This window comes from Schistocerca serialis, chromosome 9 (assembly GCF_023864345.2).
Source record: "Schistocerca serialis cubense isolate TAMUIC-IGC-003099 chromosome 9, iqSchSeri2.2, whole genome shotgun sequence".
Lineage (NCBI taxonomy): Eukaryota > Metazoa > Arthropoda > Insecta > Orthoptera > Acrididae > Schistocerca > Schistocerca serialis.
The window spans coordinates 472,439,343-472,454,882 of NC_064646.1; the positions used below are offsets into that span (position 1 = coordinate 472,439,343).

General features: G+C 38.1%; 1 protein-coding gene across 3 annotated transcripts in view; it reads right to left on the reverse strand.

The window, feature by feature from the left end:
* Positions 1-1,489: 1,489 nt before the first annotated feature.
* Positions 1,490-15,540, reverse strand: part of LOC126418812 (copper-transporting ATPase 1) — a 515,583-nt gene continuing 501,532 nt past the window's right edge. For all 3 annotated transcript variants that reach the window (XM_050085753.1, XM_050085755.1, XM_050085754.1), the window contains one exon: positions 1,490-1,883. In XM_050085753.1, the coding sequence (XP_049941710.1) occupies positions 1,754-1,883 (130 nt within the window). In that variant the 3' untranslated portion in view covers positions 1,490-1,753. The remainder of the gene's footprint in view (positions 1,884-15,540) is intronic.

Genomic DNA, 15,540 nt, shown 5'->3' on the forward strand with positions numbered 1-15,540 from the left:
CCTTTAAAATAAATTTCTTCGAAGACCATAAAGTGTGCACTTACATAATTTATGGTATGCCCCATTTCTGTGGAGTCGTAGTCATTTGAGATTTATATATGCATATTTATACGTTGCTTCAACCATCTTTAACATACAAAGAAGGTAAGGCAACACAGCATTTTCTGGTGTTGATGTAACTTCATCTCTCACAATAATCATCTGTAATGTTTATAAAGGCATAGCTGTGTACTGCTAAATGCAAGAAAAGGATTTTATCCAGTTTGCAACCTGCTTTCTTTTCTATTTATAAACAGACTGCAATGAATGCATATCCACTGTATTTCCTCATATGTACACATGTGTACCTATGCTATACAGAAACCAATTTTTCATATTATTCCTAGTACAATAATATGGTAGAAAAATGTAGTAATACAGTCAATTATTCAATATAAAACAATTTTATGCAGATCTTAAATACAGTTTTACTTTCTTCTGCATTTCTTTTGCCACTTCAACATTTTTACAATTTAACAAACAGTGTTAATAAATAACTTTATTTTCAATGAATCTACAGTGTTCATGTAATGAACATCTATTGGAACAATTTTATGCTATGTATGAAAATTTCATCATAAAATTAATAAAATGTATTGGAATGACCATTAATAAAAAGTAAGAATCTTGATGTACTTGTCATTATAGAAAGATAATTAGTTTGTACATAAAAGTAAAAACAGTAAATATCAGAACATTCATACCATTATCACTTGCTGATATTTTAAGTACGCAATTCATTGTTACGGTTGGTTTCACTAACATAATGTTTAAAATTGGGTTGCCAGTAAGAAGTATTATTCATTAGTGGTCATTATGGTGGCAGTGGGGAAATGCTACAGCCAGTCTGCAACATCTTGCAATGGATTATTTGTCTTACGAAAAATGAAGACCATATATATGTCACCGGAATGCTTTAAAAGACCAGATTTTGCTACTTTAAGCAACTGAAGTGATATTTTATCCTATAATAAGGTTTAGACACTTCCACACTGATTTACCATGTATAATCTCTTCTAAGGTGAACAGCAGAAGTACCGTTTTCAGCCAGATATTGTGGCAATAGGTACATAACACTGCTTTTATCACAATCAAGTCATTTGTAAATAAATAGAACTGTTGCAAATGTAGTCAGTAGTTACTACCTGACCACAATATTATTGCACTTGGCCTCTCATGACCATTATCAGTAACACACAGTGTGCAGTAAACAGGCATAGTGGTGACTCAGAAAAATGCATGGCACTATGAATGATTTCACGACAGTTGTGCATACACTATCAAGGTTTTCAGTGTGTCCTCATGAAATGTCATGATAAAACTTTCAATAAGCTGACCATAGTGCCCTCATTCCCATGGGCAATAATATTGTGGTTGACTAATACAAGGAGTACAATGTTTCTGTGGTCTGTGAAACAACTGAAGTACTACTAATACATCACAAAATCCATTTCCTTATAAGTTATTTATTTTACTTTACAAACATGAGAGGTTACATGTGGTTTCAGCTCTGTAATCTTAACTGTTCAGTTTAAGTATAGGAAGACAAGCATTACAAGAAAATGCCAGAATTTCATTTACATGAGGTACAATTTTTTAGTGACTAAGTTGGAACACCTGTGCCCGAATCATGGATCAAGACAACATGCAGGTCTCCTGCAGTCTGCAATGACCTATCTTTATGGCAAGAAACACATCTGAAACACACAAAGCTTCAAACTGGTGTCATTTGTATAACATCTTGCTTCTTCTTATCAAAGCCACTGAAGTCTACATCAATATCATCTGGGTCATCTGAGCCGAGAAGCAAACCCTCTGCCTCATTCTTTGGTCGTGCAAAAAACCTGTGGATGATAATATTAAATATAAGCAAATTATATGTTTGCATTTGAACAAAAATCAGGAAATTTGTGAATAAATTTAATGTACACACAAAAGTCACTCAAAACTTAAAAATAACGAACAATTGTAATTGTGGTGTGATATGTGACAACATAAAGTCAGTATGTTAAGCTAATAGGGCATTTACATTCAACATTATATAATAAGCCACTAAACATCAATCCATTTAATATAATGGCATTCACTTCTGATAACATGTGTAAAAGAAAGTCATTGGGGTCTATGGTTTGGCACTGATTAACTTTTAAATAATAATAATTTAAAAAAGTGTCCCACAGCAATATTCAGTACTCAGGGATACAATAGGAATGATTATTTCAGGCAAAAACAGTCTACTAAACATAGGCTCTAAAATGCATACCTTGAGAGCTATGAGCACTTCAGCTTTGCTATGTGAAACAGATCTCATTTAATGATCAAGTGCTCATAAATCTTAAGACATGCATTTTACAGTCCATGTTTAATGGACTTTGTGCTTTGAATGATCATTCCAGTATATATCCCTGAATATCAACAATTATTCTCTGAAGGATTCCAAAATGAGTCACTCCCAGTCTGGCAATAACCTAATGAAAATGGAACAGAAGTTCAGAGTGTTCTCTTACTGTTGGTTAAAGAACCATTAATTTGTATAAGGTTAGAATGGAATGAAAATCACTACATAAAACCAGTTAACACCTCAATGTGGGGACTGCCCAGGAAGATGCTCTCAAACAAAAATTGATAATATACACATTATATGAATCAGGGAGCGTAGCCATGTATGGAAGTGAAACGTGGACAATAAATAGTTTACACAAGAAGAGAATAGAAACTTTCAAAATGTGGTGCTACAGAAGAATGCTGAAGATTAGATGGGTAGATCACATAACTAATGAGGGGGTATTGAATAGAATAGGAGAGAAGAGAAATTTGTGGCAAAACTTGACTAGAAGAAGGGATTGGTTGTTAGGGCATATTCTGAGGCATCAAGGGATCACCAATATAGTATCGGAGGGCAGCGTGGAGGGTAAAAATCGTAGAGGGAGACCAAGAGATGAATACACTAAACAGATTCAGAAGGATGTAGGTTGCAGTAGGTACTGGGAGATGAAGAAGCTTGCACAGGATAGAGTAGCATAGAGAGCTGCATCAAACCAGTCTCTGGACTGAAGACCACAACAACAACAACAACAACAACAACATGAATCAGGCCATAGGATGCTTGAAGTTCATAAATTGTAGCGCAACCAGAGGATATGAAAAGAGAGACAAACTGGTTAATTTCAGCCCTCGAAATGATTAGTGAAACATACATTCATTTATGATCAGATTATTACAGGGTAGTAACAGTATCAGCAAATGAAGTAAGAGAAATCGTCACCATTATGAATGAAAAATACATAACAGGACAATTTATTATTAATGACAGAATTTCTGGGGAAATATAAGAGTTGTGAAAGGGGCATTTAGAGTTCTGCAGTGGAATTAATGTAGTTGTAGCAATTACTGGGGATGGGGAACTGACGTGCATATCACGAGAAGCTTGAGTAGTTCTGAATGTTTCTCTCACAAGGACGCCTCATGAATGTCTCAAAAAGGTAAGTACATTTTGTACATCGTGGTTACACAGCATACACACAAAGAGGCTTTGTGCCTCTGTGTTCAGTTTGGCCAAGGGCTGAATAACAGATTGTAGTTTTGCCATGTATTCACTGTGTGCATAGTACTACTGTTTGCAGAAATAGAAAAGTGACAAGTAGAAACTGTGAGATTTAATTTAATTCTGATGATTTAACTGGCACGAATACAAATGATCTCTGTAGATTACCGATTGCCTCAATGGGCTCTCGATTACGAGAAGATGCTCTAGAAAACAACTCGTGAAATTGAGGCACAAGTTGCTGAAGAGGCATTAAATTGAAAGATAAGCAACTATCTTGGAGCCACAGTACATTTACTTTTTGCATGAAGTATTTTGAGACTGTTCATGGCTGCCATTGAGGATATAATAGGATTTTGAGAATGTCTCTGGAAATAAAATCCATTGCTGTACCAAACTCAAATTTATTGTGTATTTACAGAGAGCTTCTTCAGGCATTATTTTCATTAAGTGCTGCTGTTTGTCTTAAGGTTCCAAGTATAAGAATTTTGAAGCATCATATAATCGAAGGGAAGAGCAACACACAAATTTATACAATGTCTTCATTTCCGAAGATAATCTAAATGGTGAGTGACTGTATGCCCTTCCTTTTCATAAGCAAGCAGTTTAGTTGGTATTAACTAAATTCATGAAGACAGACTTATGTGTGTACTTTGGGAGATAAACGAAAAATGCAGACATTAGAAACAATCAAATTTTGCATTCCTTAGAGAGTATCTCTAATAAAACTATGAATATGGTCCAGTCAATTTCGTTTGATCACCACCTATGTTCTATGCCAAGATGTAATAACCAGCCACATACAGCAGAAACAATGGAGGGGAGGGGGGGGGGGGGTTTACATATAGCGTGTTGGGGGATGCTGAAAACAGTGCAGTCATTGTCATAATGCAGGAAGGGAGCGATTTATCTTATGTCCAAAAGGGCACAATCATTGGCTTTTTGGCAAAGGGAAGATGCATTTCTGAAATGGCTAAATTTGCAGACTGGTAGCATGCCACTGTGGTTAAAGTATACTGTGCATGGAAAAGTGGTGCTACCCAAAACTAGTGCCGAAACAACTGTGGTGCACCACAGGCCATAGATGAGGAGGACATGTGTACGGGCAAACAAATGTGCAATTGTTGAGCAACTGACTGTCCATATGAAACAAGGTGGCTACTGAAAGTGTCTCATCAATGACCGTTCAAGCAAAAGTTCCTGTGTACTGGCCTGTGCAGCAGATGCGATTCATACACCAAAGCCGACTGCTGCTCACTGACTATGAAGGTTGGAATTTGCACACCAGTACCACAATTAGATGCCCACCGAGTGGCAACATGTGACCTTTTCAGATAAATCACATTTTATGCTCCATCAGACAAATGGTCATTGAGGTTTACAGTGTGAAACATTGGAAGTGTGTATTCGTCATTGCCATACTGGCGTATCACTCAGCGTGATGGTATGGGGTGCCATTGGTGACACATCATGATAATGCACAACCGCATGTTGTAGGTCCTGTACGGGTCTTTCTGGTTACGGAAAATGTTCAACTGCTGCCCTGGCCAGCGCATTCTCCAGATCTCTCACCAATTGAAAACGTCTGGTCAATGGTGTCTGAGCAACTGGCTTGTCACAATACGCCAGTCACTACTCTTGATGTACTGTGGTATTGTGTTGAAGCTGCATGGGCAGCTGTACCTGTACACGCCATCCAAGTTCTGTTTGACTCAATGACCAGGCATATCAAGGCCGTTATTACGGCCACAGGTGGTTGTTCTGGGTACTGATTTCTCAGGATCTATGCGCCCAAATTGCGTGAAAATGTAATCACATGTCAGTTCTAGTATAATATATTTGTCCAATGAACACCCATTTATCATCTGCATTTGTTATAGGTGTAGCAATTTTAATGGCCAGTAGTGTGTATTATATGAAAAAGAAACAAGTTTGAAATGTCAATTAAGTTGATTTTATTTGAGCTTTATAATATTGTGTTCATTCTCGCAACTGACAGCATTTCTAACTCCTATATGTATGTCTGGAGTTCCACAGCATATAAACAGAACTGTTGCTTATCATTGTTGTGGGATTGAAACACACACCTGAAATTGTTTCCATGGTAAACATGTTTAGTTAGTTTAGTGGAAGTACCAGGAAATCTTGTACTGACTACAACTGCTGTTCTCATATTGGCGTCTCCTTTATCTTCCTCCATTCATACAAAGCTACAGTACATTTATAAATATTTACCCAAAGCACCAGTTATGCACATGTGTCTGATAAAAGCTCTCGAGATTTATCACATATCGATTTGCAAGTTTCCTTTCTGTAGTAAACAAGATGATACTCTCTCTGAATGTGACAAAACCAATGTAACTCAATTACACCCATAAATGTTTCACATGAGAGTAAATGTCCTTCATACTTCCAGAATGAGATATGTGTATTTTAAGAGATCTGCAGGTAGAGAGACCAGTTGGTGTCCTCAACCTTCCCCACTTGTGTTTTTGAAAGAGTGCACTTGTTAGAGGTCAGAAATCATTTTGATCAGGGGTCTCAAGAAGAACAGTCAAATTCATGAAAAACTTGTGAAGCATCTATGAAAAAATGGAATACTGCTGCAGGCTCCTTAACAGCACATTTTAATTGATATACACTGTCCCATGGACCACTTCAAGATGCACAGGAAGAGTGTGTGTGAGGTTCTATAAGGTACAGACAGGGATACGGAGCCACGCCAATTCCAGTGCCTTGGCCAGCCTCTCTAGGGCTGGCAGTTGAGGATTCTTGGTGAGAACAGCCCAATTGAGGTAGTCATACAGATTCTCAATTAGGATTAAATCCAGGTATTTTGGTGGCCAGGGGAGTACATAAACTCCTCCCGATGTTCATCGAGCCATACATGTACACTGTGAGCTGTGTAACATGTTGCAGTGTCCTGCTTGCAGATTCAGTTATGCTGAGGAAAAGTAAACTGTGTATATGAGTTGACATGGTTCCCAAAGATAAGTGCATACTTCTGTTGGTCCATTGTGCCTTCCAGAATGATGGTATCACCCAGGGAATACCACAAAAATGTTCCCCAGCGACGACGATTCCTTTAGGTTACTGTAATTGGTCAGACCCATAAATTTTTATGGTAATCCATTTTCTAATGGAAGACAATTGTTTCTAATGGTCATTGCTAGACAGAATGAGAAGTTTCATTTTTCTTAAATTGTTAACAAGTCATTTATACATGGTCAGTTAGCCACGTTACGCTCCTCTTTAGTTCTAATTACTTTTGAAAGTTTCCTCGATCACTATTATTTAATTTCAGAGATTCATCACTTTCATTTTGCCTGTGCTGGCAACAAAGCCAAGAAGCCCGTTGAAAAAAATTTGTTCACCGCCTAGACCTGCACTACAAAATGATGATGGTATCCATTGTGTGAACTAAATGACAGTGCTTTGAATACAGTACAGACTTTTAATCATTTGTTCACCATGTATTTAACATGTGGGTGAAAAACTATTCTGTTCTATTGTTCATTACCAAATATGTATTTTCAATGGTGCTGCCACACAAACTGTTTTTCTCGAATTGTTGCATCAATATTTCACATGTATCACTGTATTACAAAGCTTAGGAATTATCATTTCTTTCATCACATTCACAAACATTCAAAATTTACACCAACTGAACTTCCACAGGACACGGGTTCAATTATGACATAAGTCAGATAGTAAGGGCAAGTTGAGAATTTCATGGATGTGTAGAGATTTGTTGATGTCAATAAACATTTATTTTCCTTATATTCCATAAACAACAAAAGTCAAGTGTCAAACCTGATCTGTGGAACTGTTCTGTTGATACAGATTTTTTAAGTACAGTAGTTATGTTGAAAACTGAAATATCAACCCATCATAAAATTCTTGGATTTGGATTATAGTACATCCAAAGTTGGGAAAGTTTTATAAGGAGCTACTCCACTTTCAAAAGTTGTGAAACATGTGATCACCTTCAAAAGAAGTGTAGCCACATATGAATTCAAACACTTAAAGGACACCACAAAAGTGTAGCTACATATCAACAAAAGGAAAAATGTGTACAATACAGTTGATATGAAAAATTAACCACGAATAAGTTTTATACAGCTGAATGCCGCATTTGTTGAATGTTCACCAAAAATTAATGCAGAAATGCATTTACATATAATTTTGGACTACATGATGTCCTTAATTAAAATTCCAGTGTCAAAATGCTGTAGAAAGAGAACCATTGCTCAGAATCATATCAAATTTGAGCACAATATTATTGGTGCAGGGATAAATGTTGTGGAACGAAAAAAATGAAAATTTGACCAATAGATGGCACTGTAAGCATCAGAATACGCACACCACAGATGTGCATCACATGGCCTCCAAGACACCCAACACGACTGTCTTCATGAAGAATTGCGTGCTACTGGTAAAGCTCTTTTATTAAGGACACTGAAGGGTATGAAAAAAGGCATTTGTCTTATGTCTGCTAGGGGTCTGGAGAAAATAATTACAATATTCAAAAAGACAAGTTCTTTTGAAGTGCAGTGTGGCAGAGGGAGGAAAGCAGTTGACTTGACATCTGTCAAAGATGTGACCACAGCATTGCAGGAGGGGTCAAGCAATGGTGTGCGAACATGCAGTGCATTGGGAATTTTCCAAATATTGGACATGCCTGTGAGCATGAAACAGATTGCATTACAATCCATACAAAATCACCCATGTTCAGGAGCTATTTCCTGCTCACCTGCCAGCAAGCTCACTCTGAAATTTCTTGAACACAGGAACTGGACAATGAATAGCAATGGAACATTCTGTGGACAGAAAGTCCATTTCCATCCCCAAGCCTGTGTCAATACGCAGAACTGTAGAATATGGGTAATGGAAAATCTGTGCACATACCAAATGGTACCACTCCAACTACAAAGGTGACTGTTTGGTCTGGGTTGACAGCACTGTTTGTTGTAGGATCACATTTTTTTCAAGATGATGAGTCCTCCAGGTCCTGTTACCTCTGCTGTCACTGGTAAACCTATGAGAGTCTGTACACCAATGCCATTCCAAGCATTCAACTGTGTGAATGTGTGGATATGATCATTTTTATGTAAGATGGCACTCCTCTACACCTTGCACAGCCAATGAAGCAGCTGCTGCAGATGAATTTTGGAAATGCTAGAATTATCAGCTGTCATTTCCCTAGAGCCTGGCCATCCAGATGACCTAATCTTAATCCATGTGACTCCTCTCTGTGTGGTTATCTGAAAGATATGTTCGGTTCTCCAGTTGAATTGAAAACACACATTGCATAAAACATTCCAAATGTGATCCCCAGGACGTTTCTCAGATTCAGGTTGTGGCAAAAATTGATGGGCAGCATACTGGACATGTCTCATGCCAGACAGTTTGAAACCAAAGTAATTTTTCATAGGGTTTTTGGTGCCAAGACAATTAAAAACAAATGCAATCTTACTTTTTATGCAGTTTTTTTTATCTCGGGGCAATTAAAAACTGATTTTTCCCATTCAATGTGGTATGACATTGATATGGTAGATGAGTTTACCTAACTAACAGTGCCAGAACTGTCACCTGCCGAACTTGCGCAGTCATGCACACTGAACAATACAGGTAGTGTAATGTGCAACTCAAATCATAGTTGTCATATTGCGACTGATCTGGCATTTGTAGCCAACCCCATGTAGGTCCAGACACTTACTGCGCCATCTACTGGCACAGTTTTTGTTACATTTTTATGTTACATGAGTTTCCCCTGCACCAAAAATATACTGTTCAAATTTGATGCCATTCTGAGCTTTGGTTCTCTTTCTACAGCATTTTGAAACTGGAACTTTAAATATGCACACCCAGCATTTTAAAAGTAACCTGACTGACTGTGTGCCCCAATTTATTACTGCTGATGAAAGATGGCTCAACTACTTCATGCAAGAAATGAAACAGCAATGAAAGCAATAGGTGAAAGTTATGGTTCTAAAGAAAAGGAGTATGAAGCCAATTCTGTTTACTGATATTAAGATTATGGCTGATACTCCTGCAATGCAAAAAGAGCTATTTTTACTCATTACCTTGAAAAGGCTAGCACAAGCCTCCTGGATGAAACAAATGTGTAAACAGACTATGCCATTTAAAAGAAAAGGAAAATAAACCATCTTCCAATAAGAAAATTCAGCTGACAATGGGAAAACTGAGGGAGTTCCTCTTTCAATTGCTGCAACATCCATCTTCTTTACCAGGTTTGACACCCCATGAATACCCACATGTAACAAAATCTGTGACTGGAAAACTGGGACTAATGATGATGTCATGGTAACTGTAGATGTGTTTCGTCTTTTAAGTGTGAACTGTCATTTCTTTTGTACAGTCTGAGGCAACATCATTCCTTTTAGTTTTAGAAGAAGATAGTTTTGGGTTCCTAAGATGGGATACATGTGAAATAATGTGAAGAGTCTATTTGTGAAACAAACAGGCAATATCTGATAGTATCATTTTACTTACATGAATAGGAACACATGCATTGTTGGACACTATGAGAAGGATCTGCTTTAAAATGGTCCTGTAGTAAATTCATTTACAAAATGAAAGAAATAGTTAGTCACTCTTTCAAGTTCAAAACCAGTCATCTGTAAGCTATTAGATATCTTTTCTGCTGTGATACCTGGTATTGTTTTTGGGAGAAATCAGTGAAGAGAGCAAATGTCAGTGCAAAATATAAACAAATAAAAATATTACTGGCCCTAAAGATAAAGTCATGAGGAATGACTGCAGAAGACTGAGCAGAACCTTTGTATTGTCACAGTGCCATGTAACAACACGACTTACTTGCTTGTATACCATTCATTTCCTTAAAAGTGATCCTTCATGTCTGCTAAGCAATGTGTACACAGTCTGTATATATCAGTAGTGTGATCTCTAGGTGTGCCAAAGTACTGCTTGTTACCTTCTCAATTTTGAAGATGTACATATTGTTTCAGATTTGCCATTGCTGCTACTCAAGGTACACCTTACACTAAACACTCTTTTGAATGGTGAAATAATTAGCTATGCCAGTAGGCCTAAAAACTGTTGTTTTCATTTAATAAAAATTATGTTTTTTAGAAGTGAACAATTTATGAGCTTACAGACTGAATGTTATCGGTAATCTTTGTTCAAGGTTGCAGCAGTTTGCTGTTCATGTCCCTATGAGAATTTGCCAATACAGCCTGAAAATATAGCACAGTGTGAACCCCATTTCCTGTACCATCAATGTCCAACTGTATTTATATTTTTTAGATGGTATCAGTATTTACCATCTTTATAATGTTAGTTCAGCCAAAATATTGCAGTCTCAAAATACTGAAAAATGTGCCACAAATTTAGATAATAAAACCATTCAGATCTGCAGATCTGACAACTATGGTGAACTGTCTTTCAGGCTTAAAAGTTCATAATATGAAACATCCAGTAAGTTGGAGCTTCATGTAATTTTATCATCAATTTTATGGTTTTATGTATGCTAACAATAAACTTGGTGGAGATGTCTTATCACTACCATGGGTAAGTACATAAAGAAAGCCACACTTACACACAAATGCTCATGCCAAACTGGAAAAAGTGCTGGTGAAGGGTGGCAGGTAAGTACTAGTAAATTCTATGTTTATTACAATTAGTCCAATGTTAAGCCATTTATCAAATGGGGTACCACTAAAGGAATGACAATCTTTCCATAGAAATAAGAAAAAATTATGAACATATTAACAATTAAATCATTTTTTGTAATCACAATGTGGAAAAAAATATGACTGCATAATCTCACTAGGTAAATTTACTTCAGAGTTTTATTATAACACAAATTAACACAGTCCAAATAAGAGATTATTAATAGACTCAATGGGATGATAACCACAAAAATTTAAATCCGATAGTGTCAGTAACATCAACACAAAAAACACAAGAAGCATGTGCTTTTAAAATCAGCAGACTTCAGTACGTGATGCAATTGGGAACACCATTCTCCACACAAGGCACAAAATACCAACTTACTGTTCACACCTTCATCCCACAGGGGTTTTGTCCTCTTTCCTGTACAACAAAAAGCTTGATCACCTGCTAAATAATGTCCAATACTTCAATTGCTGCAAAGTATGAAACACACACACACACACACACACACACACACACACACACACACACACCAGAGTAATATTAATCTCACAAGCTGCATACTACCTCAGTATAAACTGTTAAGCTTGGAAGTACAAAAGATGCAAAAAATACTGACAGTTTGCCTCATCAGTGAATATTTTTTATGAAAGTATATCACAGTTGCTGTCTGCCAGTGGTGTAATTAGTTAGTTTTACATTCCGCAGATAATATGCACAATATTTTTAACTCAGTAATCTACTATAAAAGACGGATAATTGTGCTGTTGTGGCACATTTTATCGTATTAACAGAATCTTCCGTCGATTCTTGGTAGCACAACATTATAATAAATGGAAGGCGCATAATAATGATTAACAAATTATTTTGTATACAGGGTTATTACAAATGATTGAAGCGATTTCACAGCTCTACAATAACTTTATTATTTGAGATATTTTCACAATGCTATGCACACACATACAAAAACTCAAAAAAAGTTTTTTTAGGCATTCACAAATGTTCGATATGTGCCCCTTTAGTGATTCGGCAGACATCAAGCCGATAATCAAGTTCCTCCCACACTCGGCACAGCATGTCCCCATCAATGAGTTCGAAAGCATTGTTGATGCGAGCTCGCAGTTCTGGCACGTTTCTTGGTAGAGGAGGTTTAAACACTGAATCTTTCACATAACCCCACAGAAAAAAATCGCATGGGGTTAAGTCAGAAGAGCGTGGAGGCCATGACATGAATTGCTGATCATGATCTCCACCACGACCGATCCATCGGTTTTCCAATCTCCTGTTTAAGAAATGCTGAACATCTTGATGGAAGTGCGGTGGAGCACCATCCTGTTGAAAGATGAAGTCGGCGCTGTCGGTCTCCAGTTGTGGCATGAGCCAATTTTCCAGCATGTCCAGATACACGTGTCCTGTAACGTTTTTTCTCGCAGAAGAAAAAGGGGCCATAAACTTTAAACCGTGAGATTGCACAAAACACGTTAACTTTTGGTGAATTGCGAATTTGCTGCATGAATGCGTGAGGATTCTCTACCGCCCAGATTCACACATTGTGTCTGTTCACTTCACCAGTAATAAAAAAATGTTGCTTCATCACTGAAAACAAGTTTCGCACTGAACGCATCCTCTTCCATGAGCTGTTGCGACCGCGCCGAAAATTCAAAGTGTTTGACTTTGTCATCGGGTGTCAGGCTTGTAGCAATTGTAAACGGTAAGGCTTCTGCTTTAGCCTTTTCCGTAAGATTTTCCAAACCGTTGGCTGTGGTACGTTTAGCTCCCTGCTTGCTTTATTCGTCGACTTCCTCGGGCTACGCGTGAAACTTGCCCACACGCGTTCAACCGTTTCTTCGCTCACTGCAGGCCGACCCTTTGATTTCCCCTTACAGAGGCATCCAGAAGCTTTAAACTGTGCATACCATCGCCGAATGGAGTTAGCAGTTGGTGGATCTTTGTTAAACTTCGTCCTGAAGTGTCGTTGCACTGTTATGACTGACTGATGTGAGTGCATTTCAAGCATGACATACCCTTTCTCGGCTCCTGTCACCATTATGTCTCACTGCACTCTCGAGCGCTCTGGTAGCAGAAACCTGAAGTGCGGCTTCAGCCGAACAAAACTTTATGAGTTTTTCTACGTATCTGTAGTGTGTCGTGACCATATGTCAATGAATGGAGCTACAGTGAATTTATGAAATCGCTTCAATCATTTGTAATAGCCCTGTATATGCCTACAAGCTGATCATTTACAAGAGCCCCTCCCCCCCCCATTGTCTCCCCGCCTCCCCGCATCTCTCTCTCTCTCTTTGTTTGAAAAAATTAAAACTAGAACAGTTGTTTGTAATTACAAATAGCAATTAATAGCATCAGCCTGAAAACAGATTGCTGAATGATACATATATAATAAAAATGACATTTGTACAGGATTCAGAATTTAGCACAGTATTTAATTAGCCAAGTATAGATAGTCAAGTTTCAGAAAACTTGAAAAATGCATCTAGAGTGGCCTTACCATAAGAATCGTAACAACTGTGCAAAATAATTTATGAAACTCATAGATCATCAAAATCTCATTTGTCACAGTCATCATCACCTGGTTACAAGTGTGGCATCTTCTGTCGTGACAACTTGCTTGACAGCACAGAAGGAACTTATTACAGAGAATGACATTGCTACAGTCTTCACTTCAGCACTCAGCACGACTTATCTGGTCAGCAAGAGTAGTCTGAATATTATTTCATCAACTGACAATGTGGGTAAGAATAGAATGATTGTGAAAGAATTTATGGTGCATGAAAAAGCAGTTGGCTACTAAACCCTGACAACTAAATTAAGGTGCATTTTATACACAATAAAAGCATTGAAATGCAGAATAAAGCTTTAAAAAATAGTTTCCCATATGTGGAACATCCCCTCAACAGGTCAGTACGTAGCAGCATCCCTTTCATGCCATGCATTCAACTTACAGTGTCTTTGAGCCAGACATCAGTTGAATGTGCAACTGACCTACTCCAGCTTCACTGAGCAGTGTCAACAATTAGGTGAAGGTGCTCATCTACGAGCAGTCAGCTAGTGCTGACCTTTCTGAATCCGGCGAGGTGAGGTCATCTGGCGGGTGCTGTTGCTCGACACTGTGGCCAGTCTTTGAAGATCCTGGGTTCAACTCACAGTGCCTGCATGATTCTGCCAGCTGCCATGTGCTGTAGCCAACCTTTGCTAGCCAGGAGCCTTTTTATGCTGTGCTGTTGAAACACTACTGGGTGAATGAGGACACCAATGCTTCAAGCTGCTGCAGCACTGCCACAGCATACCATCAGGGATGTCACGAGCTCACCCACTGCACGGATCCTGGATTGCAGTCGTCTAAGTACTATATAGTGGCATCAGGTAATAAAAATGCGGTTGTTTAGTAGGAAGTCTCAACTCCACACTCGCCAGGGTACTAGGGAACCCATTGCACAACTTCTGCATGTGCAACAATGTTGCCATGTTATGGTCCCAAGTAGAGCATCTCTGAACAACATTGCTCATTTAAGTATTTTGCTACAAGTCAGTCATTTTATAGTTCATACTAAGTTTTACAGACTGATGGGATGTAATGCCCAAAACAACTTTATTCAGAATTAGACAGTAGCTCTCCTTACTTCCCTGAATGACAGCTATCTCTAAATGTGGGTGAATGCGTGATAATGCCATTAAACCAAAGAAAAAACACAGCAGAAACTCATGACAACATTGGTGGTGACTCTCTACAGCATCTCATGTAGTTGGAAACATTGGTTCCCACCTGATCAACACAACACCAGGTCTGGTTAGTATTTGAATAAGTGACCCTCTGGATATGCAGGATGCTGTCAACTCAGGACATCAAAGTTGTCAAAATGGGGTCCAACTAAAAGATTTGCACTGGGCTGGTGGCTCATACAGAGTTCATTTACTATGGTGTGAAATGAAATGGAATCAAAATGTGAAACTACAGGGTGGCACAGATAACAGCATAAAGGAAATGCAGTGAAATTACAGAAACAAAGAGCTGAAGTGGACTTCCCATTTATTTACAATGAAAAAAAACACTGAAAATGACATTTTCAGAAGATGCTGAAAGTGACCACCTGCAACATCAATATACAGCTGTGCACGCGTAAGCATTTTCAGATATACCCAGTGTAGAGTTCGGATATCAATGACAGCAACTTCATGGCTGCTGTTGTGTTTCACTTTCTGTATTGTGTGTGGATTTGTTTCATAGACTTTGCTCTTCAAGTGCTCCCACAGGAAAAAAAAAAAAAAATCACATGATGTTA